At 42.6% G+C, this 27,909-nt stretch overlaps 1 protein-coding gene across 3 annotated transcripts in view; it reads right to left on the bottom strand.

Moving 5' to 3' along the window:
* The window catches only part of MTA3 (metastasis associated 1 family member 3), a 186,858-nt gene extending 159,186 nt beyond the window's left edge, over window positions 1-27,672 (bottom strand). For all 3 annotated transcript variants that reach the window (XM_060247482.1, XM_060247483.1, XM_060247484.1), the window contains exons 1-2: window positions 27,523-27,672; window positions 584-651 (exon numbers count right to left, since the gene is read on the bottom strand). In XM_060247482.1, the coding sequence (XP_060103465.1) occupies window positions 584-651; window positions 27,523-27,550 (96 nt within the window). In that variant the 5' untranslated portion in view covers window positions 27,551-27,672. The remainder of the gene's footprint in view (window positions 1-583; window positions 652-27,522) is intronic.
* Between the last annotated feature and the right edge of the window lie 237 nt (window positions 27,673-27,909).

The raw sequence follows: 27,909 nt of genomic DNA, 5'->3' as shown, positions 1-27,909 counted from the left end.
CCAAGTGGGCAGCCATGTTGGTCTGAAGCAGTAGAACAACGTTTTATTCAGAATGTGAGCTTTCATGTGCTCTAAGCCCACTTCATCTAGTCTGATGAAGTGTGGTTGGAGAAGTTGTCAGCTTTGGAGCTATCCATGGTCCTGTATACTCTCCACCGAACCTTTAGTCTACTTTCTTCTGTTATCCAGCTGTCCTTCACTGATACCACTAAATTATTTACTGTAAATTTCCATTGCACAATACCTGTTTTACAGGTGCTTGTCTGCCCCCAGCAGACTCTGACCTATTCCTAAACAAGCTTTCAGTGAATGAAAGGATTATGCAAGTGTAAAAGCCCAATCCATCTATAAAAAGTGAAATGATCTACTGATGGCCTGGTTTTCATTTCAGTTATGGTACAGAATATGTTATGTTTCATTTTCCAATTGCATAACACAGCAAAACAAAGGAGTCTCTAGGCATCCCCCCTAAGAGCAAGAAAAAAACCCTTTCCATATTTTTGCAAAGAACTGCATCTTTTCATTCCACTAGGAAGCACATCAGCTCTTGTCAAAGAATACAAAATATTACATATTCATGTACCTTATTAAGTTCTTCAATTCGCCTGATCAGATATGGATTGCTTGAAGAGTTTTCAAAATAGACATAATCTGTAACAAAGAGGTCAAATTATATTTGAAGCTTGTAAAAAAAAAGAATATAAGAATAACCTAAAAAAGCAAGAAATTTTTGTTTAAATTCAAGCTCATGTATGAATTATTTCTATGCCTAAGGCTAACAAAATATGTGCTGTTATTGCAAGAAAGAAGTTTACAGTTCATGAATAAATTCTGCATCCCCAGGATTAACTGATTGGAACATCACTAGTGATTCAGTCCCATGGAGATTAAGACAGGCACTTACATTTTGCTCAGTGGGATAACCACATACGACACCAAATCTCAAACAATTGGTCTAGTGGAACTGGAATGCAAGTAAAGCCATTTGTGAATCAGCACAAAGTTTGGTGCTAGCAAAGCCATTTATCAATCAGATGCATAAATCTCTGCACAGGGGTGGGAGCCTGAATTGGCCTCCCTTTTGCTAATCTACTAAACTTTATAAATCCACACACTACAGACAGTTAATAGCCTAAAATAATAGATTGTACTATTAAGGTTTCTGAGAGCCTTATATGACAGTTTATCCCATTAACAGTATTTTCTAAAATATTAATAACACAACTGGTGTATTAGCTTTCCATGACAACTGGTTGGCCATTGTGTGAAACAGGATGCAGGACTAGACGGATCACTGGTCTGTTCTTATGATTTTTTAAAATTATTTCTCCATATATTACTACTACAGTTCACCAACTGAGAAAGATGTGTTCCAGCTAGAACAATGTGCATTAACTGAAATGGTAATTGAGGCTTTTCCAGTACCCATAAGCAGATCTACTCTGCTAAAGTTTCAGAACAAGTTACTGTGCACGGTACAGCCATAATTCTCCATAATTGCACAAATGAGTTTTCCCACCAACTTACATGATGTGTCCCATAATACAAGAGCAGCCATTAAATCTTGTTGTATACTGGCAGATAGGAAATATCTGGTAGTCCATTAGCCAAGGAATCTGACCAGTTATGATTAATGCTATTTTATGGAGTGTAATTTGATATATGTTATTTTTAAAAAATCAGATCCAATAACATGGAATCATAAATACTATTTGATTTATCTGAATTAGGTGTTATTTTCTGAACCATTCTGCATTCATTCTTCACACATGGTAGCTCCCCAGGGGATAAATGGAAGAACAACATTAAATTGTTTTCCTTAACAAGTGCCTCCTTTTTAGTAAAAATTATTTGAATTATTTTGAGGCTTGAGTAGAAAATACAGAAAAAAATGGGGAAAACTGGTTATTCTGATTTTTTTCCAAGGATTCCCATCCCCATTTTCCCATTGGAAAAACTAATTTTGGGAAATACTGAAAAACTGCTATTAATTTTTTTTTTTCCCTTGTGAAGTTATTGAACTGTTTTAAAGAAAAGGCATTACTCAAAGTATATAGTATGGAGGTTTCTAATAAAATAGTCCACAGTGTTAAAAATGACAATTTCTGTATATATCATAGATCACTGGTTAACAATCATTTTAAGTATAAGGACTCCTTTCAACATTTTAAAAAAATCATGGACCCCTCACAGGACAGTAGTTGTGCTGTTAGTACCACCTGCTTGAGAAAACATCTACTGACAAAATGCTACTGTGGATTTAGTCATGTTTTTTAATGAGTTGGTATTTTATTAATCACAACAGCATCTACATGTGTTTGATAAATAGTTGTACACAAGTGAGGGGTCCACAGTGATTTGCAAGAGGCATCTGATTTTTCCCTTTCCCACTATCTCCTCTTTTTCTTCCCTAAAAGCCCTAGTCTCTCTTTACTGCTTCCTTCCCACCCATCAACCTACCTTTATTTGACCCTTGTTTTCAGCTTTCCCTCCCTCCCTCAATTGGGAACCTCTAGTACCCCTGAAAACTAATGCCCAGTTTTGTAGTTACAGCTGCTGGCCAAGGTCCCACTACACAATGGGAAACCTGTCAGATTTGAGGGAAGTACCTCATATTCTCCTGTATCCCTTTCCCCATATATTCTCTTTCCCTGCCTCTTCTTCTCATTCCCAACCCACCAATCTACCTACCTTTTACCTGCCCAGCATTTTCATTTGGACATGTTCGAGTTTGTCAAAATCCTTCTTAAACTTGCCCAAAATTGAATACAATACCACAAGTGTGGTCTAACCAAAGCAAAGTAATATCATCACTTTAAATGCTCTGGATATTATACTTCTGTTGATACAGCCCAAAATCACATCTGCCTTTTTAGCTACTGCAGCACACTGTTGACTCATGTTCAGTGAATGGTCCACTAAGACTCCAAGACCAGGGGTGTCAAACATGCGGCCCAAGGGCTGAATTAGGCCCCCAGAGGGCTCCTATCAGCCCCCTGAGCAACTGGATGTCATCTGCTTCCTTCTCCCTCTCTCTTACTTCCTTCTGCATCACAGCTTGCTTTCCCAGGCTTGCTCAATCACACAGGAGTTACAGAGCAAAGTCTCTATTTTCTCCATTGGCTGAGGCTCCTCCTTTGGGGAGGAATAATAATAATAATTTTTTATTTCTATCCCGCCCTCCCCGCCGAAGCAGGCTCAGGGCGGCTCACAGCATAAAATACACATTACATCAGTTTACATTGTAAAAACATGGTTAAAACAGTTATAAATTATTAAAATTAACATAACAATATGGCGTTGTAAACATTAGATTTTGTAACATCAGATAATAAAAACATTTCCAGCAGCATACCTAGCTTTATTGCTAGGAAGCAAAGCAAAGCAAAGCAAAGCTTACATATTATCATACATCAGTTCCAATTTCAACATAAAGTGGCTAAAATTACAATAGTTAGTCAGTTAGTCAGAAGAGGGGAGGAATAGCTTGGTTTGCCAGGCTATCACAATTGAACAGCAAAGCTACAAAGCAAAACCTCTCTTTTCTCCATTGGTTGAGGTTCTTCTGCCTCTGGTCTCCTGGAGAGGGAGGGAAAGACCCAGAGCTTCCTTTGCCCACTTCCCTGGATCCCATGGGAAAAATACATAAAAAGGACCTTTAAGACCAACAAGTGCTAATGTTTTAAGCATGTTTTGTTTTAAGTTTTTAAAAAATATTTGTGTTTGTCTGTGTCCTTTATAAAGTTTATATCTCTGCTACCTGGCAGTACATTTTATGACACACATGGCCTGGCCCAACAAGGTCTCATTTATGTCAGTTAAGTACTCATAACAAATGAGTCTGACACCCCTGCCTTAGATCCTTTTCAACGGTATTACTGCCAAGGTAAGTCTCCCCTATCCTACAATTCTGAATTGGATTTTTCTTACCTAAATGCAGATCTTTACATTTATCTCTGTTGAAATTCATTTTGTTAGTTCTAGCCCAGTTTTCTATCCTGTTTCTTGATTCTGTCTTCTATTGTATTTGTTCCTTTCCCAATTTAGTACCATCTACAATTTTAATGAGCATCCCCTCTACTCCTTCATCCACGTCATTTATAAGAAATACTAAACAACACAGGGCCCAGGACAGATCCCTGAACCACTCCACTTGTCACTCCTCTCCAAGAGGATGAGGAACCATCAATAAGCACTTTTGGGTGTAATCTGCCAGCCAATTACAAATTTGCATAGCAGTAACGAGAGCCAAACCACATTTTACCAACTTGTCAACAAAAATATCATGCGTAACCTAATCAAAAGTCTTACAGAAATCAAGACAAACTACATCCACAGCACTTCCCTCTTAGTCATTCCCTCAAAAAAAGAGATAAGTTTAGTCTGACAAAACTCATTCTTGAGCAACTTATGCTGGTTCTTAGTAACTATCTATATACTGATAGCTATCCATGGCCCCCATCTACAGAGAGCTAAATCTGAGGACTGGGGCCACACTGAGGCTACTGTTTCTTCAAACTCAGGGGATCCCATAGGTTTGCAGAAAAAGCTAACATAAAAAAACAGTGGGGGCGTTAAATTTCTCCTAAATTTCCCCACCTATTTCAGGCCTGGTATCAGCAGTGCAGCACACCAGGAGCTGTGCTGGGCCTGACATCGACATTGTGGCAGGCAGGGAGCCACACTGAGCTCAGAAGCAGAGGTGTGGCAGGCCAGAAGCCACACTGGGCCTGGCAGTAGCGCAGCAGCCTGGGAGCCACACTGGACCTAGTGACAGCGGAGGACACCACACTCAAGAGCCACATCAGGTTTGGCACTGTGAGGGGGGGGGGGGAGATATGGGATTCCACCCCAGCTTAGGGCAGTGGAGGATGCCCAGCAGCTGCACTGTGCCTAGCAGTGGCTGAGAAAAACACTGGGCTCCGAAGCTGTGCCCGGCTTGGCACTGGGGGGGGGGGATATGGAATTCCCTCCCCCTGTGAATTTCTCCCCAAGGGGAACTGACAGCAATTGGGAAAGAGAGATTCCCCCTGCAAGTACTGTGGGTCCCCACTTGTGTATATATTATAAGCCACATGTGGCCCCATCTGCAGATGGCTAAACCTGTGGATTGGGGTCACATGGAGGCTAAACATATTTTTCAGCAAACTCAAGAGCACTCCCCAGGTTTCCAGAAAAATCTGAAAATTAAAAAAAATGGTGTTTTTACATCCCATGAAAAGTAAAGCATTCACTTTTGGTGGCAGTGGCACCAGGCAGCTGTTCAGTGGTGGCAGCAGCTGCACAGCCCAGGAATCTACCCTTGGCCCAGTGGCAGTGGTGCTATGCTGCCCAGTGCTCAGTGGCAGCCACACAGCTCAGGAGACATGCCAGGCATGCTGTCACCAGATCCTGGAAGCTGCGCCAAGAATATGCCATAGCCTAGGAGTTACACTGGACATACTGCCACTGGCAAAGCAATACACATCAGGCCCCACAAGTCATGGAGGCAAAGGCCTTTGAATCATGCTGGGTTCAGGCCTGGTGAGAAAGAAGGGTGTGAGGAAACCCCGCTGTGAGTATTGTGGAGGATTGTCCTACACTTGTCCTTTTTAATGCACAAGGACTGTCTGTTTGATTATTTGTTCTTAAACCTTTCTGGGTACTGACATCTGGATCAGTATTACCTGGATCCTCCTTTTGACCACTTCTTGAAAAGAGGAACATTTGCCTGCCTCTAGTCTTCTAGCACCTCACCTGTTCTTCAAGAATTCTCAAAAAAACTAGACAGAGGCTCAAAAGTTACATCAGCAACTTCCTTTAGGACCCTCAGATGCAATTAATCTTGCCTTGACAACTTAATTCAGTTTCAAGAAATCAGGTGTTTATGCCTTTCCTGGGCTACAGCCCTCGTCATGTAAAAAAGAAAAGGTCTCACAAGGAAGCAATCAACCCTGGTACACGGCTGGTACACAAATGAAGGCCTCTGGCTGACAATGTCCTGATGCCACCAGCCTGGATGAGGCCTGGAGCAGAAGACCCAGTTGGGAAGGCATAGCCATGCTGTGGCAAGCCAGATGGCAGATGAAGCCCAGCTGGCACTCAAACTGAGATAGAGCTAAAAGGCATGGCAAGATGAAAAAAAGGTAGAAACCTGCCCAAATTGGATGAATGTGCAAACCCCTTGCAATAACTGGGAACCACTGCCATACACAGATACAACAAACTCTCAAAGAAGCTTAGGGAACGAGTTCGTACCCTTGAGGCTGAGGTGACTGACCTGGAGAAGCAGAGACAGTCAGTTAGGCACTCGGAGAAGACTCTCGGGGACGTATTAGATGAGCCCCACTCTGAACGTGGCAGCCCCGTTGCTGCCAGGGAGCATGAGGGTCGAGAGGGAACAGGTCACCGGGCTGAGGATAAGGGGAATGCACCCTCAGAAGGGACCTCTTCTTCAGTTGGTGAGCGGGTATCCTTTCACGCCAAGGAACCATCCCTGGGCAGGGAGAGAGGGGGGGGGTCTTTGTAGTTGGTGATTCAATCCTTACGCAAGTAGACAGCTGGGTGGCAAAACCACGTTCTGACCGTATGGTGACTTGCCTGCCTGGTACAAAGGTAGCGGACATTACACGTGTAGTAGATAGGTTGATAGACAGTGCTGGGGAGGAGTGGTCGTGGTGCATGTTGGCACCAACGATGTGGAGAAATGCAGTCGTGAGGTCCTGGAGGAAAAATTTAGGCTGCTAGGCGGGAGACCTAAGGCCAGGACCTCCAAGGTAGCCTTCTCAGAAGTGCTACCTGTTCCACGTGCAGGGCAGGAAAGACAGGCACAAATTAGAAATCTCAATGTGTGCATGAGATGATGGTGTAGGAAGGAAGGGTTTAAGCTTGTTAGGCACTGGGATGCTTTCTGGAACAAGTGGGAGCTGTACAAAAGAGACGGTCTCCACTTATCCCCAGATGGAACCAGGCTGCTGGCGCTTAAAATCAAAACGGTGGCAGAGCAGTTTTACACTAAATCTTGGGGGAAAGCCGACAGGAGATGAAATGTCTCGGGTTCGGGAGGACTCATCTCAAAGAGATGAAGGGTTAGCTGTTACTTTTCTACCGGGTAATGGATCAGAGTTGTCCACTGAGATGGTGACAAACAGCATGGACTGTCTGCCAAAGTCTCGAGGCAGCAGGAGGAAGGTTGCGGGCCTAGCTTGCCTGGGAAATTATAGATGTTTCTATACAAATGCTAGAAGTGTTTGAAGTAAAATTGGTGAGTTGGAATGTTTAATGTTGGGAGAAAGCAGACATTGTGGGAATTTCAGAAATTTGGTGGAATGAGGGGAATCAGTGGGACACGGTGATTCCTGGATATAAGTTATATCGGAAGGATAGGGAGGGAAGGGTTGGAGGTGGGGTGACTCTGTATGTCAGAGAGGGTATACAGTCCAGTAAGACTGAGGTCAGAGAATTAGATTGCCTTCTAGAAATGCCTTGGGTTGAAACAGAGGGCCCAAAGGGAAATTTAACTATGGGAGTTTGTTATCGCCCACCAAATCAAAAGATAGAGGACGATTATAATATGATGGAAGGATTAAAGATAGTGGCTAAACGTAAAAACTGTGTCGTAATAGGTGATTTTAACTACCCGCAGATTGATTGGGCCAATATGTGTTCAGGTCGAGAGAAAGAGATTGAGTTTCTTGATGCTCTCAATCACTGTGCTATGGAGCAGATGGTCTCAGAACCTACCAGGGCTGGGGCGATCCTGGATTTGGTCCTAAGTAATGCCCAAGACTTGGTGAGAGATGTAAAAGTGATCGCACCACTTGGGAGAAGTGACCATAATGTTACTGATTTCACCATTTGTATGAATATAGAGTTGCCCCAAAAGACCGGCACAACCACGTTTAACTTTAAAAGGGGTAAATTCTCTGAGATGAGGAGGCATGTGAGGAGGAAACTGAAAGGAAAGGTAAATACAGTCAAAACACTTGGGGAAGCTTGGAGGCTATTTAAAACTACAATCCTAGAAGCTCAGATAAAATATATACCACACGTTAGGAAAGGCAGAAACAGGTATAAAAAAAGGCCTGCATGATTAACAAACAGCTGAGAAGCTGAATGCATTTTTTGCCTCCATCTTCACTGTGGAAGATGAGAAGTGTTTGCCCGCTCCAGAACCACTTATTTTGGAAGGGGTGTTGAAAGACCTGCATCAGATTGAGGGGATAAGAGAAGAGGTCCTACAATGGATAGACAAATTAAAATATAATAAATCACCAGTTCCGGATGGCATATATCCAAGAGTTCTGAAAGAACTCAAAGTTGAACTTGTGGATCTCCTGACAAAAATATGTAATCTTTCATTGAAATCTGCCTCCGCTCCTGAATACTGGAAGGTAGCAAATGTCACCCCCATCTTTAAAAAGGGTTCCAGAGGAGATCCGGGTAACTACAGGCCAGTCAGTCTGACTTCAATACCGGGAAAGTTGGTAGAAACCATTATCAAGGACAGAATGAGTAGGCACATTGATGAACACAAGTTATTGGGAAGACTCAGCATGGGTTCTGTAACGGAAGATCTTGCCTCACTAACCTGTTACATTTCTTTGAGGGGGTGAACAAACATATGGACAAAGGAGACCCAACAGATGTTTTTTACCTTGACTTCCAGAAAGCTTTTGATAAAGTTCCTCATCAAAGGCTCCTTAGTAAGCTCGAGAGTCATGACGTAAAAGGACAGGTCCTCTTTTGGATCAAAAACTGGCTAATTAATAGGAAACAGAGAGTGAGTATAAATGGGCAATCTTCGCAGTGGAGGACGGTAAGCAGTGGGGTGCCACAGGGCTCAGTACTGGGTCCCATGCTCTTTAACTTGTTCATAAATGATTTGGAGTTGAGAGTAAGCAGTGAAGTGGCCAAGTTTGCAGATGACACTAAATTGTTCAGGATGGTGAGAACCAGAGAGGATTGTGAGGCACCCCAAAGGGATCTGTTGAGGCTGGGTGAGTGGGCGTCAACGTGGCAGATGAGGTTCAATGTGGCCAAGTGCAAAGTAATGCACATTGGGGCCAAGAATCCCAGCTGCAAATACAAGTTGATGGGGTGTGAACTGGCAGAGACTGACCAAGAGAGAGATCTTGGGGTCGTGGTAGATAACTCACTGAAAATGTCAAGACAGTGTGCAATTGCAATAAAAAAGGCCAACGCCATGCTGGGAATTATTAGGAAGGGAATTGAAACCAAATCAGCCAGTATCACAATGCCCCTGTATAAATCGATGGTGCGGTCTCATTTGGAATACTGTGTACAATTCTGGTCACCGCACCTCAAAAAGGATATTATAGCATTGGAAAAAGTGCAGAAAAGGGCAGCTAGAATGATTACAGGTTTGGAACACTTTCCCTATGAAGAAAGGTTAAAATGCTTGGGGCTCTTTAGCTTGGAGAAACGTTGACTGCGGGGTGACATAATAGAGGCTTACAAGATTATGCATGGGATGGAGAAAGTAGAGACAGAAGTACTTTTCTCCCTTTCTCACAATAGAAAAACTCGTGGGTATTCAATGAAATTGCTGAGCAATCAGGTTAAAACGGATAGAAGGAAGTACTTCTTCACCCAAAGGGTGATTAACATGTGGAATTCACTGCCACAGGAGGTGGTGGCGGCTACAAGCATAGCCAGTTTCAAGAGGGGGGTTAGATAAAAATATGGAGCAGAGGTCCATCAGTAGCTATTAGCCACAGTGTATGTGTGTGTGTATTTTGGCCACTGTGTGACAGAGTGTTTGACTGGATGGGCCACTGGCCTGATCCAACATGGCTTCTCTTATGTCTTTATATGCTTCTCATTTACGTGTGACTAATTTTGTCCACAATTAATGTACTATGTATATAATACACTATGCTAACTTTTGATCCCATGGGATGGACACATAAGGGACTCTGCAATTTTGAATGATGCACCAGTTAATGCCAGGTACTAAAGTGTCAGAAAGAAAAAGTCAGTTTTTGTTGTGTTCTTTGCTAATTAACTCTAGAGACTGTTGTCTAGTAGTATTTTTAATTTTATTTGCTCAATTAACTTGTGCAAATTTTTCTAAACATTTTGGTCTTCTCGTGCACATTCAGCGTCAGGAACCCATGAGTCTGAGCACTGCTTACTAGTCTGGGAGGCAGCGGCTCAGAGGAACCCAGGCCTGGGTTTCTCAGCAACAGCCTATTGTTATTATATAAGACTGCTTGCATCCAAATACACTTTCTTTTGGTTGGTACAACAAACATTATAGAGGTCTATAACATTATTCAAGGTGCAGAAAAGTGAAGAAAGAAAAACAACTTTTCTCCTACTTCCATGATACTAGGACTCAGGGTCATCCTATGAAACTGATTGGCTACAGCCAGTTTGGTGTAGTGGTGAAGTTCACGGACCCTTATCTGGAAGAATGGGGTTTGATTCCCCACTCCTCTACCTGCAGCTGCTGGAATGGTCTTGGGTTAGCTCTGGCAGAGGTTGTCCTGAAAAGGGCAGCTGCTGTGAGAGCTCTCTCAGTCCCACCCACCTCACAGGGTGTCTGTTGTGGGGAAAGGAGATAAAGGATATTGTAAACCACTCTGAGACTCTAATTCAGAGAGAAGGGCAGGGTATAAATATGCTGTCTTCTTCTTCTTCTTAAGATTCAACACAGTCAGAAGGAAGTACTACTTCATACAATGTATGTGAAAAAAATAGTGGGGAAAAGCACCACCTGCTTAAGACAGATTTAAAAGCTGGACAGATTTATGGAAGATAAGTCTATCACTAACTCTAATCCATGATGGACAAATAGGACCATTGGTTTCAAAGACAGAATGCCTCTGTCAAATGCTTGTGGAGCAATTAGTAGGCAAAGGCTGTTATCTGGGTATCCTGCTTGTGGACTTCCTTGTGGCACATGACTGGTCACTTTTGGAAACCACATGATTGACTACATGGACCATAAATCTGATCCATCATTGCTACTGTTATATTTTTATTTTCAATGTGCTAAGAAAGCATAGAGATTGCAGATCTCTGTAATATTGGCTATATTTCCACATTTCTTGTAGAAAATTTAAGTGTTTATACTATTAAATTTCATAACTATGCCAAATAGCAAAATCATATGTATTAAATTATGTTCAGCAAATTTTATATTGCTAAAGCAGAAAAAGGTTAGATTTGATAAGAAGGACTTGTAAGTATTTATTTCCAAAATGTGTTTGTTTTTCAAAAGAGAGAGAAACTGCCCACTCTTCCATGGCTTCAATTTTTTTTAAATGTTATGTCTCTAATTTGTGATACTATTTGGGTTTTGCCTATGTTTCTGAGAACTACACCTTGCTTTTCTTTTATAAAAACAAATACATTCATATACCTTGCTATTTTCAATGAAAATATTTTGTTTGGGGAAACAGAAGGAGCTTAAAAATTGTGATTCTATTTTTGAATTCTCATTTCCTCTAAATATGCTATTTCCGCTAAATATAGCTTATGCTATGATTGCTATGATTTTTATGAACTATGTCTTCTATTAAATAAACAGTGCAAGTTCTAGAAGTTCTAAGTCCAAACAAGTCAACAGGCTTTTATAAGGTTGTAGGATCAGACTGCAAGCATTTCACCTTGAAAGGTGTTTATATTTTTTATTATATAGTGACTTCAAGGGATATAATATGCTGGGAATCATAGGTTTTATGGTGGTGGTGGAAAGTGCTGTCAAGGTGCAGCCAACTCATGGCAACCCTGTAGGGTTTTCAAGGCAAGGGGCTTTCAGAGGTGGATTGTCATTGCCTGCCTCTGTGTAGCAGCCCTGGAACTTCTTTGGTGGTCTCCCATCCAAATACCAACCAGGGCCAACCCTTAGTTTCTCAGATCTGGTGAGACAGGGCTAGCCTGGACAATGCAGCACAAGGAATTTATCCACAATTATTTTTAAAAAAATATTTACATATTGTAAGTGAACTTTAGCAGCTATTACATTTGTTTTAACTTTCAATAACATTATTTTAGATAATTTCAAGATTTTTAAAGCCAAAGCTGCAGACTTATGCATACTACCTGTCAACAGATCCCACCAGTGCCTTACTTTTGAGAGAAACATGCACAGGATATGGAAATACAATTTACTTGTATGCATTATCATACGAAATGATTAAATGTAATGTAAAATGTTTTGCTGATATTGGGAAACAAGAATCTATAAAAGAAGGAAAATTATCTACCACTAGTCACATCCTACTGCTGTCTTCCTCAGCTGATCTTTAAATCAAGCACCTAATTAGCATCCCTGAAAGATACTTCTATGAGTTGATAGATTAAAAATTATAAATTACAAAAACCTCAGAGAAAGTACTTAAAAGACAAAATGTGGTAAGTAAATGTTTTACTATCAATGTCAACAAAGGAGTGTGCTGAACAGCAAGGCAGAGCTGAGAACCAAAATTATTCAGCATGACTCATTCAAAACGTGTACAAGGCAATAAGCTCCACATTGTCAAAGCAAGCAGTTTTCCACATTTTCCAAACCATTACACTGAGGAAGCCTTTAAGAAATGCTCATGACCCCATGTGAGGGCTGTGACCTCAATTGAAGCACTCATGACCTAATTAAGAACCAGACCATGACTACCTAGCCTTGAATGGGGTTGTTTCCATAACAAATCCTCAAAATTGGGGGGGGGGGGGGGGAGGTTTGAAGGAGGGAAGAGGAGAAGACTTTGGAGCCCAACTCTATGCATGCTTTACTCAGAAATAACTTCCTTTCTCAAGTTAAGTGTGCAGAGGAGTACAACTTTGGATGTTCACATTACTTTCAACTCTCTTTCAAAGGATGACTTGCATATGAGATTGGGGGTTCCTGATTAGATTCCAATAATGCTGAAGGGTCCTAAAATGTAGACGTCAAGGGAGCCATGTGGGCCATGGCACTAGTGAAGAAAAATTTAACAGTTCGCTTTCTGTCTTGCTGTTTCCCACAGTGAAAACAGTCTCCTTGACCAGCTTTACCTGTCCTTCGGCCCCCACACTGGGGTTTAATCCAACTGGATTGGCATTTGCAAGTGAAGAAATGGTGGAATGATGACCATGATCACTTGCACTACAGCCCCAATGTATATTAGGGGGCATCTTGACTACATTACATGATGGTGCTCAGATGTAGTATGGCCCTTTGGTTGTGACTTGATACAGTCATGGGCCTATTACGTACACACAGCTTACAGCAGAGAATCTGAACAGTCAAGCCTTTAAGATTGACTTCGGAGTCTGTGCCTACACCATTCTTTTTTTCTCTGGTGTATTTAAACTGTAGGCTCAGCCAGTATCACTGTGCCAGGGAGGTACCCATGGCTCCCTGCAGGCAGTACTCTGTGTGGCAGGAGAGGGCAACCCAGCCACAAGTCATTTATCTTTTTTTAACAAGCAGCATGAGACTAGAGATAGTCTCATATCACTGGATGCTTGCTGCCTGTAAAAAAAATTAAATGTAAAACAACAAGGGGCACACCAATGTATAGCAAAAGTGGGTAATATGACCTTGATTGGGGGGTGGGGAGTGACCTTTGAGGGGCAGTAAAGGGGGGGGGGGGGATCCAAGAGAATGTGTATACTTTTGAATTACCTCTGGATCCAAAGAGAAAAAAGGGAAAAATTGGCACAAAACCACACTCAGAAGACCCAAGGAAACAATGACTAGATCATGAACTAAGCAATGAAGGGGGTAAAATCAATGCAGAAGGAGGGGGGGGGACAGATATGCACAGTGAAAGCGAGGCAAAAGACCTATGCATAAAAGGTCATGATTGCATCCTGCTTCTTACAGTTTGGTGTAGTGGTTAAGTGTGTGGACTCTTATCTTGGAGAACCGGGTTTGATTCCCCAGTCCTCCACCTGCACCTGCTGGAATGGCCTTGGGTCTTCAAAGGACAGCTTCTGTGAGTGTTCTCTCAGCCCCACCCACCTCACAGGGTGTCTGTTATGGGGGAAGAAGATAAAGGAGATTGTAAGCTGCTCTGAGACTCTGATTCAAAGAGAAGGGCGGGGTATAAATCTACGGTCTTCTACTTCCTTCCCTTCTGTCTTTCTACTTAGTACAGTATTTCATGAAGCATAAGCAGTGGGAGCAATTGGGTGATGTTATTTATAAACTGCCCTGACACAGATGGCCTTGGCAAGCTTACTCTCATCAGACATTGGAAGCTAAGCAGGGTTGGCCCTGGGTTAGTACCTGGATGGGAGACCACCAAGGAAGTCCAGGGATGCTACACAGAGGCAGGATATGGCAAACTACCTCTGCTCATCTCTTGCCCTGAAAACCTACAGGGTTGCCATATGTCAGCTGCAACTTTATGCACATGCTTATGAACTGTCATCTCCACAATACAGAGTGCAGGGGAAGATCTGAAATGCAAAACTGGCTCACCCAAGGACAGCTAGTGAATTGAGAATTGAACCAATGTAACAATGTGACCACTTTATTAATCACCTCTAAACCAATCATCCTTCTCATGGATTGCTACCTTGACGTGGCGAAAGGGCTTGCATGGTTCACTGAGGCTGTGGGATATGCCATGCAGGGCCACCCAAGATGGACAGGCCACAGCTGAGAACCCAGACAAAATGTGATCCACTGGAGAAGGAAATGGCAAACCACTCCAGTATCCTTGCCAAGAAAACCCCATGGACAGTAACAAAAGGCTAAAAGATATGGCACTGGAAGATGAGCCCCTCAGGTCAGAAGGTGCCCAATATGCTACTGGGGAAGAACAGAGGGCAAGTACAAGTAACCACAGAAAGAGTGAAGTGGCTGGGCCAAAGCCAAAAGGATGTTCAGTTAAGAACATAAGAGAAGCCATGTTGGATCCCCCTCTTGAAGCTGGCTATGCTTGTAGCCGCCACCACCTCCTGTGGCAGTGAATTCCACATGTTAATCACCCTTTGGGTGAAGAAGTACCTCCTTTTATCCATTCTAACTCGACTGCTCAGCAATTTCATTGAATGCCCACGAGTTCTTGTATTGTGAGAAAGGGAGGAAAGTACTTCTTTCTCTACCTTCTCCATCCCATGCATAATCTTGTAAACCTCTATCATGTCACCCCGCAGTCGACGTTTCTCCAAGCTAAAGTGCCCCAAGTGTTTTAACCTTTCTTCATAGGGAAAGTGTTCCAAAACTTTAATCATTCTAGTTGCCCTTTTCTGCACTTTTACCAATGCTATAATATCCTTTTTGAGGTGCGGTGACCAGAATCGCACACAGTATTCCAAATGAGACCGCACCATCTATTTATACAGGGGCATTATCATACTGGCTGATTTGGTTTCAATTCCCTTCCTAATAATACCCAGCATGGCGTTGGCCTTTTTTATTGCAATTGCACACTGTCTTGACATTTTCAGTGAGTTATCTACCACGACCCCAAGATCTCTCTCTTGGTCAGTCTCTGCCAGTTCACACCCCCATCAACTTGTATTTGCAGCTGGGATTCTTGGCCCCAATGTGCATTACTTTGCACTTGGCCACACTGAACCTCATCTGCCACGTTGACGCCCACTCACACAGCCTCAACAGATCCCTTTGGAGTTCCTCACAATCCTCTATGGTTCTTACCACCCTGAACAATTTAGTGTCATCCACAAACTTGGCCACTTCACTGCTTACTCTCAACTCCAAATCATTTATGAACAAGTTAAAGAGCATGGGACCCAGTACTGAGCCCTGCGGTACTCCACTGCTTACCGTCCTCCACTGCGTAGACTGCCCATTTATACTCACTCTCTGCTTCCTATTAATTAGCCTGTTTTTGATCCACAAGAGGACCTGTCCTTTTATTCCATGACTCTCGAGCTTACTAAGGAGCCTTTGATGAGGAACTATCAAAAGCTTTCTAGAAGTCAAAGTCAACAATATCTATCAGGTCTCCTTGTCCACATGTTTGTTCACCCCCTCAAAGAAATGTAACAGGTTAGTGAGGCAAGATCTTCCGTTACAGAACCCATGCTGAGTCTTCCTCAATAACTCGTGTTCATCAATGTGCCTACTCATTCTGTCCTTGATAATGGTTTCTACCAACTTTCCCAGTATTGAAGTCTGACTGACTGGCCTGTAGTTACCCGGATCTCTTCTGGAACCCTTTTTAAAGATGGGGGTGACATTTGCTACCTTCCAGTCCTCAGGAACGGAGGCAGATGTCAATGAAAGATTACATATTTTTGTCAGGAGATCCAAAAGTTCCAACTTTGAGTTCTTTCAGAACTCTTGGATGTATGCCATCCGGACCTGGTGACTTATTAGTTTTTAATTCGTCCATCAGTTGTAGGACCTCCTCTCTTGTCACCTCAATCTGGCCCAGGTCTTTCAACACCCCTTCCGGAGGAGGCAAACACTTCTCATCTTCCACAGTGAAGACGGAAGCAAAAAATTCATTTAGCTTCTCAGCCATTTCCCTATCCTCCTTAAGTTATCCTTTGACACCTTGGTCATCCAAGGGCCCCACTGCCTCCCTGGCTGGTTTCCTGCTTTTAATATATTTGAAGAAATTTTTATTGTTGGTCTTTATGTTTTTTGCAATATGCTCCTCATAGTCCCTTTTTGCCTGCCTGATCACAGTCTTGCATTTGATTTGCCATTGCCTGTGTTCCCTTTTATTAATTTCACTTGGACTAGCTTTCCACCAGTTGTGGATGTGTCGGATGGTGAAAGGAAAGTCCGATGCTGCAAAGAATAATACTGCATTGGATCATGGAATGTAAGATCTATGAATCAAGGTAAGCTGGATGTAGTCAAACAAGAGATGGCAAGACTGAACATTGACATCTTGGGAATCAGTGAACTAAAATGGACGGGAATGGATGAATTTAACTCAGAGGATCACTACATCTATTATTGTGGGCAAGAGTCCTGTAGAAGAAATGGTGTGGCCTTTATAGCTAACAAGAGAGTGAGGAAGGCAGTAATGGGATACAATCTCAAAAATGACAGAATGATTTCAGTCTGTATCCAAGGCAAGCCATTCAATAGCACAATAATCCAAGTCTATGCCACAACCACTGATGCAGAAGAGACTGAAGTGGATCAGTTCTATGAAGACCTAGAACACCTTCTAGAATTAACACCAAAAAAAGATGTCCTCATCATCACAGGGGACTGGAATGCCAAAGTAGGAAGTCAAAAGGTAACTGGAACAACTGACAAGTTTGGCCTCGGAGAACAAAATGAAGCCGGACAAAGGCTAATAGAGTTTTGTCAAGAGAACAAGCTGGTCATAGTGAACACCCTCTTTCAACAACCTAAAAGCTGACTCTACACATGGACATCACCTGATGGACAACACAGAAATCAGATTGATTATATACGCTGCAGTCAAAGATGGAGAAATTTCTTACAGTCAGCAAAAACAGGACCTGGAGCTGACTGTAGCTCAGATCATGAGCTACTCATTGCAAAATTCAGGCTTAAACTGAAGAAAACTGGGGAAGCCATTATGCCATTCAGGTTTGACCTTGATCACATCCCTTATGAATACACAGTGGAGGTGAAGAATAGGTTTAAGGAGCTAGAGTTGATAGACAGAGTGCCTGAAGAATTATGAACAAAGGTTCATGACATTGTACAGAAGGCAGCGATCAGTGCCATCCCAAAGAAAAAGAAATGCAAGAAAGCAAAGTGGCTGTCTGACGAGGCTTTACAAATAGCTGAGGAAAGAAGGAAAGCGAAAGGCAAAGGTGAAAAGGAAAAATTCACCCAACTGAATGCAGATTTTCAGAGAACAGCTAGGAGAGATAAGGAGGCCTTCCTGAAGGAACAATGCAAAGCAATAGAGGAAAATAATAGAATGGGAAGGACAAGAGATCTCTTCAAGAAAATTGGAGAAATCAACAAGGATGTATATTGTCACCCTGTTTATTTAATTTATATGAAGAGTACATCATGCGGAATACTGGCCTGGATGAAGCAGAAGCTGGAATTAAGATTGCCGGGAAAAACATCAACAACCTCAGATATGCAGATGACACTAATGGCAGAAAGTGAGGAAGACCTAAAGAACCTCTTGTTGAGGGTGAAAGAGGAGAACACAAAAGTTGGCTTGAAACTCAACATCAAAAAAATTAAGATTATGGCATCCGGCCCCATCACACCTTGGCAAATAGAAGGGGAAGACATGGAAGTAGTGACAGACTTCACATTTCTGGGATCCAAGATCACTGCAGATGGTGACTGTAGCCATGAAATTAAAAGACATTTGCTCCTTGCGAGGACAGCTATGGCGAACCTGGGCAGTATAATAAAAAGTAGAGACATCACCCTGCCAACAAAAGTCCATATAGTCAAAGCGATGGTATTCCCAGTAGTAATGTATGGCTGTGAGAGCTGGACCATAAGGAAGGCCGAGCGCAGAAGAATAGATGTTTCTGAGATGTGGTGCTGGAGAAGACTCTTGAGAGTCCCTTGGACTGCAAGAAGATCAAATCAGTCAGTCCTAAGGGAAATCAACCCAGACTGTTCCCTGGAAGGTCAGATGCTGAAGCTGAAGCTCAAATACTTCGGCCACCAAATGAGAAGGAAGCACTCACTGGAGAAGATCCTGATGCTGGGAAAGACAGAAGGCAAAAGAAGAAGGGGACGGCAAAAGGTGAGATGGCTGGACAGCATTACTGATGTAACAAACACAAATTTGAGCAGACTTTAGAGGATGGTGGAAGACAGGAGGGCCTAACGTGCCTTTATCCTTGGGGTCGCAAAGAGTCGGACTCGACTGTGCAACTGAACAACAAAAACCAAGCACCCTTATGTTGCATCAGCTGTCAAATATTTCCCTTCAGAAATGGCACTCTACGCACACTTAAACAGTGTTTAGATTTATTTGAACAAACTGGCAGGTAAGGGAATCAATATTTATACAGTGTTTGGGATTTGGCACTGGTATACAGAACGCTTAATTACAGAACTACATCTTATGATGTAGTTTGGTGTAGTGGTTAAGTGTGCGGACTCTTATCTGGGAGAACCGGGTTTGATTCCCCACTCCTCCACTTGCACCTGCTAGCATGGCCTTGGGTCAGCCATAGCTCTGGCAGAGGTTGTCCTTAAAAGGGCAGCTGCTGTGAGAGCCCTCTCCAGCCCCACCCACCTCACAGGGTGTCTGTTGTGGGGGAGGAAGGTAAAGGAGATTGTGAGCCGCTCTGAGACTCTTCGGAGTGGAGGGCGGGATATAAATCCAATATCTTATGATGCTGAATGCACAAGATACATTTTCAGACTCAAGGCTATTTTGTTTTCACTGAATGGGTTACAGATGTTAAAACGCTTTTACTTAGATATTACTTGTTCTTGATTTCCTAATGGCTCCTTTTGAATTTAAAATATGTCAGTCCCACAGACTTGAGAATGTAATCAGCTGTGTTTTAGACTAGGGTTTTCCTACTAGACCCTTTTCTTTGACAATCTCTTTAAGATCAATAACCTGGGCTTTTGGTGTGTTTAGAGCCTTTCAATGCCACTTCATCTGCCAAATCCTTATCTTCCAGTTTTACAGCCTCTTCACACTAGATATTAAGCTTATAAATGGAGAACTAATCTCCTTCTCAAGTTATATTTCTTGGTTTTACACACAGAGACTGATTAAATTATTGGAACAGTCTCCTCCAGCATCTACCCTGTTTCCAAAGCCACACCACATTGGCTCTGAAACAAACTCCGTTTCTTAGACTCATCTAGAGACTAGAACAGGGGTGTCAAACACGCGGCCCACAGGCCAAACCAACCCCTCAAAGGCTTCAATCAGGCATGCAGGGCTCTCTTCTCCCCACCCACCCCTCCTGTCCTTACCCTGCAAAGCTCTGAGGCTGCAGATGCTCCCAGTTCCTTCTGCTTTCTTTTTGCAGAGGCTAAAGCAGAAGCAAAGCTGCAAAGAAAATGCGGAATCGATTTCCCATTCAGGCCTATGGGCAGAGCAGACCAGAATAGAAAATCCACTCCACATTTTCCTTGCAACTTTGTTTCAATGGAGAGGAACTCAGTATAACTTCCCAGAGTTCCTATGACCAGTTGATTGAAGCTTCCTGGAGTTGTGTCCTTGCAAATCAAGCTCTGAGTCAGCTTTCTTTTCTCCTCAATGGGATGAGAACTAGTGCCTAGTGAGTATTCTAACTTGGAAACCCAAAGCTAATGGGAATTTTACACTGGGTGGTCAGTGTACACCCTAGAGGTTGGGGGAGAGAGAAGCTTGCAATGCTTTGCCATTTCATGTTTTCCCAGCCTGAGAATGCTATATTTTTAGTTTTCTGCTGTTTGATCCTTGTGCTTTTCCATGTTTTATTTTTAAAATTGCATTGCAAAATCCCACTATTTCCCTACCTTTCTATTTTAAACAAAATATTGCAAGAGTTTTAAGCATGTTTGTATTTTCAGTTTAAAAAAACCCACTCTAATTGTGTTTGCCTATGTCTTTTATAAAGTCTACATCTCCTCTATCTGGCATTACATTTTAGGACACACATGGCCTGGCCCCACAAAGTCCCATTTATGTCAGATCCAGCCCTCCTGAGTTTGACACCCCTGCACTAGAGAGTCTCCCCAAACTACAATTTTCTTCTCCAACCAACTCTCCAACTGCCTATCATACTCCTCTCTACAGTTAGCTGCAGTTCTCCAATCAGAGTGAGTTCCATCAGCTGTCAGTCAATTCAGCTAGCTCACTCTCCCAAGCAGCACTGACTCTAAGCATGAATCTGTCTGCTGTCTGTCACATCCAGTTTATGTTCTTAAATACTATATTATGCCACCTCTACAAAAAAAATTGATAAATAAACCCATCTCTAGATTACTGCAGAGCAGACTTGTGAAAGAGCTAAAATGTTTTGGCAAATGATTCAGCAAGAGATTTCTAAGATTTTGGGATATGAATTTAACAAAGTTGCAGAGACTTTTCTGCTGGGATTACAAATGGAAAAATTTCCAAAAGAAGATAGAACTTTAATATGGTACCTGCTCTCAGCTGCTAGGACATTGTATGTGCAGCTGTGGAAGCAAGAAAAAATACCAGAGAAATGGGACTGGGTTATAAAAGTTATGTCATGGAGTGAAATGGACAAATTAACAAGAAAATTAAGAGACTATGATTTGGAGCTTTTTAAGTTGGAGTGGAAGAAGTTCAGAAGATATGTAGAAAAAGAGTGGAAAATAAAAAGACATTGGACAATTTTTGATAATGATTAAGTTTTTCATTTTTTTTAAAAAAAAAGTATAATTTTGGGGGGGTTTAATAAAGGTACCTTTAATATTTGTTTTCTTTAAGTAAATAACACTTGCGGGGGTCAAGTAACGGGGGGAGGGGTGGGGGAAAAGTAAGGTATGGGGTAGAAGAATGTCTCTTTTTTAAGTCTTTATAAGATGTAGATATAGTTTTGCTACCATATGTTACTAATAAAAATTGTTTATTCAAGTAGATTACTGCAGAGCATTACTGCTCACAATGCCTGTACTAAAATGTGTTCAAGTCATTTTGCTTGCAGTAACTGCTACGCTCGAGAGAAGTTGGCCCTGTTAGTCTGCTGCTGCAAAATAGTAGCGTTCAAGTAGCACCTTTAAGACTAACCAATTTTACTGTAGCATAAGCTTTCGAGAAACACAGCTCTCTTAGATCAGATGCGTGGTCCAAAGTCCCTATTCAAGCCAAGTCTGAGTGAGTCAAATTTACATATGAATTCCAATTCAGCAGCTTCCCCTTGGATTTTGTTTTTGAAATGTTTCTATTGAACTCTGGTGATCTTTAAGTCCTTGATGGAATGTCATGGTAGATCAAAGTGATCTACTGATTTCTGGATACTGCCATTTTTGATGTCATAGAAGCTGGTTGGTTTGTCCTATGTACAGAGCAGAGGGGCACTGTTGGCACATGAGAACATATATCATATTAAAGGATGAGCAGCTGTAAGAGCCAGAGATTGCGTAGTGGATCCCATTGAGTCCTGTAATCGTATTTTCTGAGTAGATATGTGGGCAGAGTTAGCATCTGTGTCTGTTGCAGGGTCTGGCTCCTGTGTTGGTGACTCTGTTAGATGAGCCAAGGTTGTTAGAAGTCATTTAAGGTTGGGGAGGCTGTTTGTAGGCAAAAAGAGGTCCTTCCACCCAGGGCTTATGAGAGAGAGGCATCATTTTCTAGGATGGAATGTAATCACTGATGATATGTTGGACTGATTTGAGCTGGAAACCATAGGGGACAATCAATGGCGTTCTGTTGTTGGTTCTTTTTGGTTTGTCTTGGAGTAGGCTGATTCTGGATACTAGTTTGGTGCAAGTAAGGGGAACTTTGGATGGTCATCTAATTACCAGAAGTAACTGCCTTTATCTTTCAGGTATTCCATTCAGATTCATCAAAAGAAGGAAGTGGACACACCCAGCTTGGATTGATGTTTGCAACTGCTTTGTATTTACATGACACTCAGTTCCTACATCCATTTCCCCCTCCCCTCACCACCTGTATATCTCTGACCAGTTTCTACACACCCTCCAAGCATCTGACAAAGAAAACTGTGTTTCTCAAAAGCTTGTGCTACAACAAAATCTATTAGTCTTAAAGGTGCTACTGGACTCTTTAATACCTCACTCCACCATCTCTGCACCCACCCACAAAATACTGAGCATGTTTACAGTGTTTAAAGTGAAGGTGAATGAAATGTCCATCTAATTACACAGAACTGCTTTGCCTTAACAAATAAAGTTAATGAACAGTTAATGTATTAAATTCATGTTATCTAGAAGACACCCCACTTTGGAAAGGAACAAAACTACAAGTTAGTTTGCAAATACAGTTCCCGCTATCTACTAGTGAGATTCTCACAATTTAGGTCAAAGCAATCATAGTGCTTTCTCCTTCCTGCTAGCAGTTCCTTAATGCATAAATGCAATTAATCATCCACCATCTTGCCCAGGGCAAAGTGCCCCTGCCAGTGGGACAATGTCACCTCCCTCTCTTAGATTTCAATACACTTTCATGCATATTAAAGAGTGCTGTGGCACTGTTGCAGATCTCTTGGCCCTTGGAAAGATGAGGAAGGCAGCTGTAATAGCATTCCCAAGTTCTTTTCAACTTGAAAAGCATTGTGCCAGCACAACTGCAGTGACACATTCAAGCACTGGGCCAGCACAACTGCAATGACACATTCAAGTGTTGTGCCAACACAACTGTAACTACATATGCTATCTCTACTGACTTTGAAGAGCTACAGGAAACAATTCACTGACTTGCAATTTCATTGCAACATTACCTTTCTTCTGTAGAACACGACAGCATTAACAGGGTTTTCAGATCTTCCATCTTTATGCTGGATACTTTAACATACACCTTCTAATCAAGCAAGTTAAACACATTTTCTATATTGTTTGGAGATAGTATCTCAGGACTGCAGAAAAAGCATGTGGCACAGTCTTCTTCTTGACTGTACCATTTTAGATTTCAGGAGAGAGAAATCAAATATCTAAACATCCCTCACCATCTTTCTTTCAGTCTTCCATATACAGGAAGGCATTTTCATTTAACATGCATCCAAACACAGTTTCTCCACCTGCAGTCTGAAGTGGTACAGTCTGGGAAGGAACTAGAGCTTATGTGTCTGGCTCTGCTTGGACTACAATACACATATATAGAAAATAAAGGAACATAGACTATAGCTTGAAGTCTGAATGGACAAAGTAAGAATAGGCAGCGCATAGCATTTAGTGAAATGGTTCTGGACTGCTGCTGCACTGCAAACTGACAAAAGGGATAAAAGCAGTAGCACAAGCTGTGAAAGATCAACCAAGGTAAGGCATATACTGAAGTAACCATGTAATTGCTTGGTCACATGCCAACCTTTGCACCAATACATGCAAAGTAAATGTATAAATAAAACAGCTAAGACCACAGAATTACAAAATAAAACAAACCAAACAAACAAGTAGCCTACACAGAGAATTAAAAAAATGGAGAATTAAAAACAGCAGATAAAATCAATCATACAGTGCTGCAATAACCAGTTCAACAAGAAAAAGAACAAAAAAACACAAAAGCCTGGGAGAACAGAACCATCTTTGCTCAATGCCAAATGATAATAATGAACAAAGCAAATCTCTTCAGAAGCAGGTTTCTTAGTTTGAAGTTCCACTATAGAAAAGGTTAATTCTCCAGAAACTATCTGCCTACATTCAGAAGGCACATGCACAAGAGTCTCAATTATGACTTTTGTTGCCAGGTAAATTTACATGGAATAAGAAGAGTTGGACTTGTATCCTCTCCTTCATACAGAGTCTCAGAGTGGTTTACAGTCTCCTTCCTTTCCCCACAACAGACACCCTGTGAGGTAGGTGCGGCAGAAAGAGCTCTTTCAAGAACTACTCTTGAGAGAACTGTGACAGACCCAAAGTCCCCAGTTACTGCATGTGCAGGAATGGGGAATCAAACCTGGTTATCCAAATTAAAGTCCATCGCTCTTAACCACGACACGAAACTAGCTCATATTCATATTTTCCATGTCACAAATTCTTACTTAAGACAAGAAGATTTCCTGGTTTGTCCCTCCTCTCTCCTCTTACACATATAACTACAATTGAAGACTTCCTGGTTTGAGAATAACTACATTTTGCTGTAACATCTAACCAGAAAATATAGCAAATAAAAATTGTGTGTTGCTTGAAAGCTAAGATTCTAAACCAAGACAAACTATTTTTGTAACCTCAGTTTTACAGGCATGAAACAACCACCGTTTGTTCACCAATCTGACTTCCCAACAAATTGCAGTCATTGCTGTTGTTTTATATTAGGAGTTCTTCAGTATCAACTCCATGAGCAAGGGGAGGCAAAAGAAAGATAATTCAGATTTATTCTCAGACTTAAACCAGTATTAGGACATCTGAATACAACCTATATTGCTATTGGTATCTTGAGACAAAATCTTGTTGAACCATTTCTATCTATTTACGAAATCACAGGTTCTATATTACTGTTTATTTGGAGAAAGGGAGGCTCAGTATTCATGAATGAAATTATAAACCAGTGTCAGTATTGCATCACATCATAGTATAAGTGGAGTTCAACGGACGGCAAATTAAACAAAAAATTGAGCTCATAGAAACGATTCAGAGAAAGGCCTTGGGCAGTAATCTCTCTTTTGAGAGTGAAGTACTCCATCATGTGCACTTTCATCTGCAGTATGAAGTGGTAAAATCAAAACACAAGGCTGTATAACCAAATACAACCATGAGAAAAAATGGCCTAATTTGTGTTAACTTGCATTCAAGCTGCAGAGTTGTCCCCATTTATGGGTACAAGAAAGGCTGCCTACTACATATGTTAAGAATTTTCTTTGTCCTTGCAATGCAGCGTGCTAGAACTCCATTATAACCTCTTAAAAATGGCTCTTTGCTTTCCAGGATGCAAAAGGTTTAGAAATGGCTCTTTGTTTTTCAGGATGCAAGAGGTTGTATTCAAAACTGTGGATAAAATGGCCTTTACAACCAAGGTACCTTCTCTGGATTGCAGAAAGAAGCCATGGGGTAGGACCCTGATGAACTACTTTCCTCCTGACCACACCTGCAGATGTAACAGTATAAATTACACCCTTCCATGTCCACTGAAGTTTAGTGGGATTAGAACAGTGGAATTCTGTGTAGGATTCCACTGTAAATTCCACAGATTATCTGATGGGATGCAGAAGGCTGCATTTGCAGGTAACAACATAAATCCAATTTTGCATTATTAGATGAATGTGAGATCACAGTTCTCTAAAAGGCAGGCCTTGATTTGGGTTACATCTTACAACTCAAAAGGAGTTCTATGGATCAGAATAAGAATCCATCTAGTTCAGGGGAGGCCAAACTTGCTTAATGTTTGAGAGCCGCAAGACATGAATATTGCACACATGTCTTTATTAAAACTCTTTTTTTCTTTGCACATAAAGATAAAATACATATGTATGCACTTTACAACGCGATCATGTGAGAAGTAGACTTTCTTAAAAACAAAAGCTGAGAATAACAGTCCCCATAAAACCAGCACAGGGAAAGGTTAGGAAATTATTTTTGGCACCAGTGGGAGAAGGAAACACACATGTACCATATAAGTCACTGACCACAGTTTGCATCATTATCCATGTCACTTTGCCTTGACACCAAGGTTAGTAAATACAGCTCCTACAAGAGTTATGAAACCAAGGGGGGGAAACCACCCTCTTTAATTCCATTTCTCCTTCCAGTGGCTCCCTCAGGTGCTCTCTTTCCCTGCTCTAGGTCTCTGGGTGACCTCTGTGGTGGAGAAGAGCTTGCAAGCCTGCCTATTTCCCCCTCCTTCCCTGCTTCATACATGGCAAAAAGAGTTGGCTACCTATGAGTCAGCGCTCATAGGCTGGCTGAGGTCCTGATGCTAAGCATGCTTACTTTAGAATAAGCCTTAAGTTTCTCCTTGACCTCCAAGAGCTGCACAATATGTGTGAAAGTCACATGTGGCTCCCGAACTGCAGTTTGGCCACTCCTAATCTAGTTCAGCATCCTGTTGACAACAGTTGCCAGATATTTCCCAGAAGCTCACAAGAAGGGTGTGAAGGAGCGTCCCTTTCTGTTTGCCCACCAACACCTAACACTGATAGGTATCTTCCCCCTGGCTGTGAGGAGATTCCATAAAGCTTACATCACTAGGTCGATCAACAAATCCCTCTAAACCTCTTTTAAAGCTATCGAATCTAGTAGCCACCAACATGTCCTGCAGCAGGGAATTCTAAAGGTTAACTAGGCGTTATGTAACAAAATACTAATATTATGGGCAGAGGGATTTTGTTCTCACTCCATACCATTCATAATTTCTACCAGATCCCCCTTCAGGTTGTCTCTTTTTTTTAACCTATAGTGCCCATGCACACACCTGGGAGTAAGCACCACTGTGCCCATCACTTCTGAGTAAAATGCATGGGTTTGGACTACATATCAGGTTTCAACGTCAGCGCTTACCCTTGGTCCAATATGACAAGTATGAGCGGATTAATGTGGCAGGAGTGGAGCAGCACATATTCCCTCACCTCTGCTTAAGGACAGAGAGAACACACACACACCCCGAAAAGGGCGTCCTGCTCAGATGTTCTTCCCAAACTGACTTGAGCCTTGGAATCTCGCCTCCCCCCTTTAAAAAAAATCAAGCACTGGTGCTGGAAAGGCTTCTTCCCTCTAGAGATGCAGCCACACTGCAGTTCCGGGCAACTGGGTTCCCCTTCGTTTCTGGAAGGGGGGGGGCGGTGGCTGGCTGCCTCTCCTCGCTCCACTTTGCTGGCAAGGTGGGTTGTGGCCTGACTCGCTGGAAGAAATCAGGGGGCTGGGTTCCCTGCGGGGGGCGGGTGTTGTGCCAAGCTCCGCTTGCTTCAGCACGCCCCTTGGCTCTTTCCCGGCTAAGAGCCGGCCGGCCCCCCACTCGCTCCCCCCCCCCGCTCCAGGCCCTCCCGCTTGGTTGTAACCGGAGTCGAGGGCGCTGCCGCGGAGACGCGTGGCGCGTCCCCCAAAGGACCCTCACATACCTCCCACTCGGTACATGTTGGCCGCCATGTCTGCGCTATGCGCCCTCCTTCTTCTGCCGCCGGCCTGGGAAGGGGAGGAGCGCTCCGTCGCCTCGTTGCTGCTGCCCTTTACGCCACCCACCCCGGGCACAACAGGGCGCCAGGCAGCTTCGCTGCTAGGAGGGAGGGAGGGAGGGGGAGGGAAACTACGGAAGCGGCAGGAGTCGAAGGGTTAAAGCAGAGCGGCCGAACCCGCCTCGCGGGGCTGGGCACAGAGAGGCAGAGCTGTATGACTGATAAAGAGAGGCGACGTCGCACGCCTGCCTCCGACTTGCGGGCGAGGTTGGGTTAAAAGTTTTCCCCCCGTGTGGCTCTTTTCCCCCGAAGGCTGAGGGGGTGGGAGATGTG

The sequence above is a fragment of the Heteronotia binoei genome, chromosome 1 (assembly GCF_032191835.1).
Source record: "Heteronotia binoei isolate CCM8104 ecotype False Entrance Well chromosome 1, APGP_CSIRO_Hbin_v1, whole genome shotgun sequence".
In the NCBI taxonomy this organism is placed as follows: domain Eukaryota; kingdom Metazoa; phylum Chordata; class Lepidosauria; order Squamata; family Gekkonidae; genus Heteronotia; species Heteronotia binoei.
The sequence above is the reverse complement of the archived record's forward strand: the minus strand, read 5'-3'. Positions and strand labels throughout refer to the sequence as shown.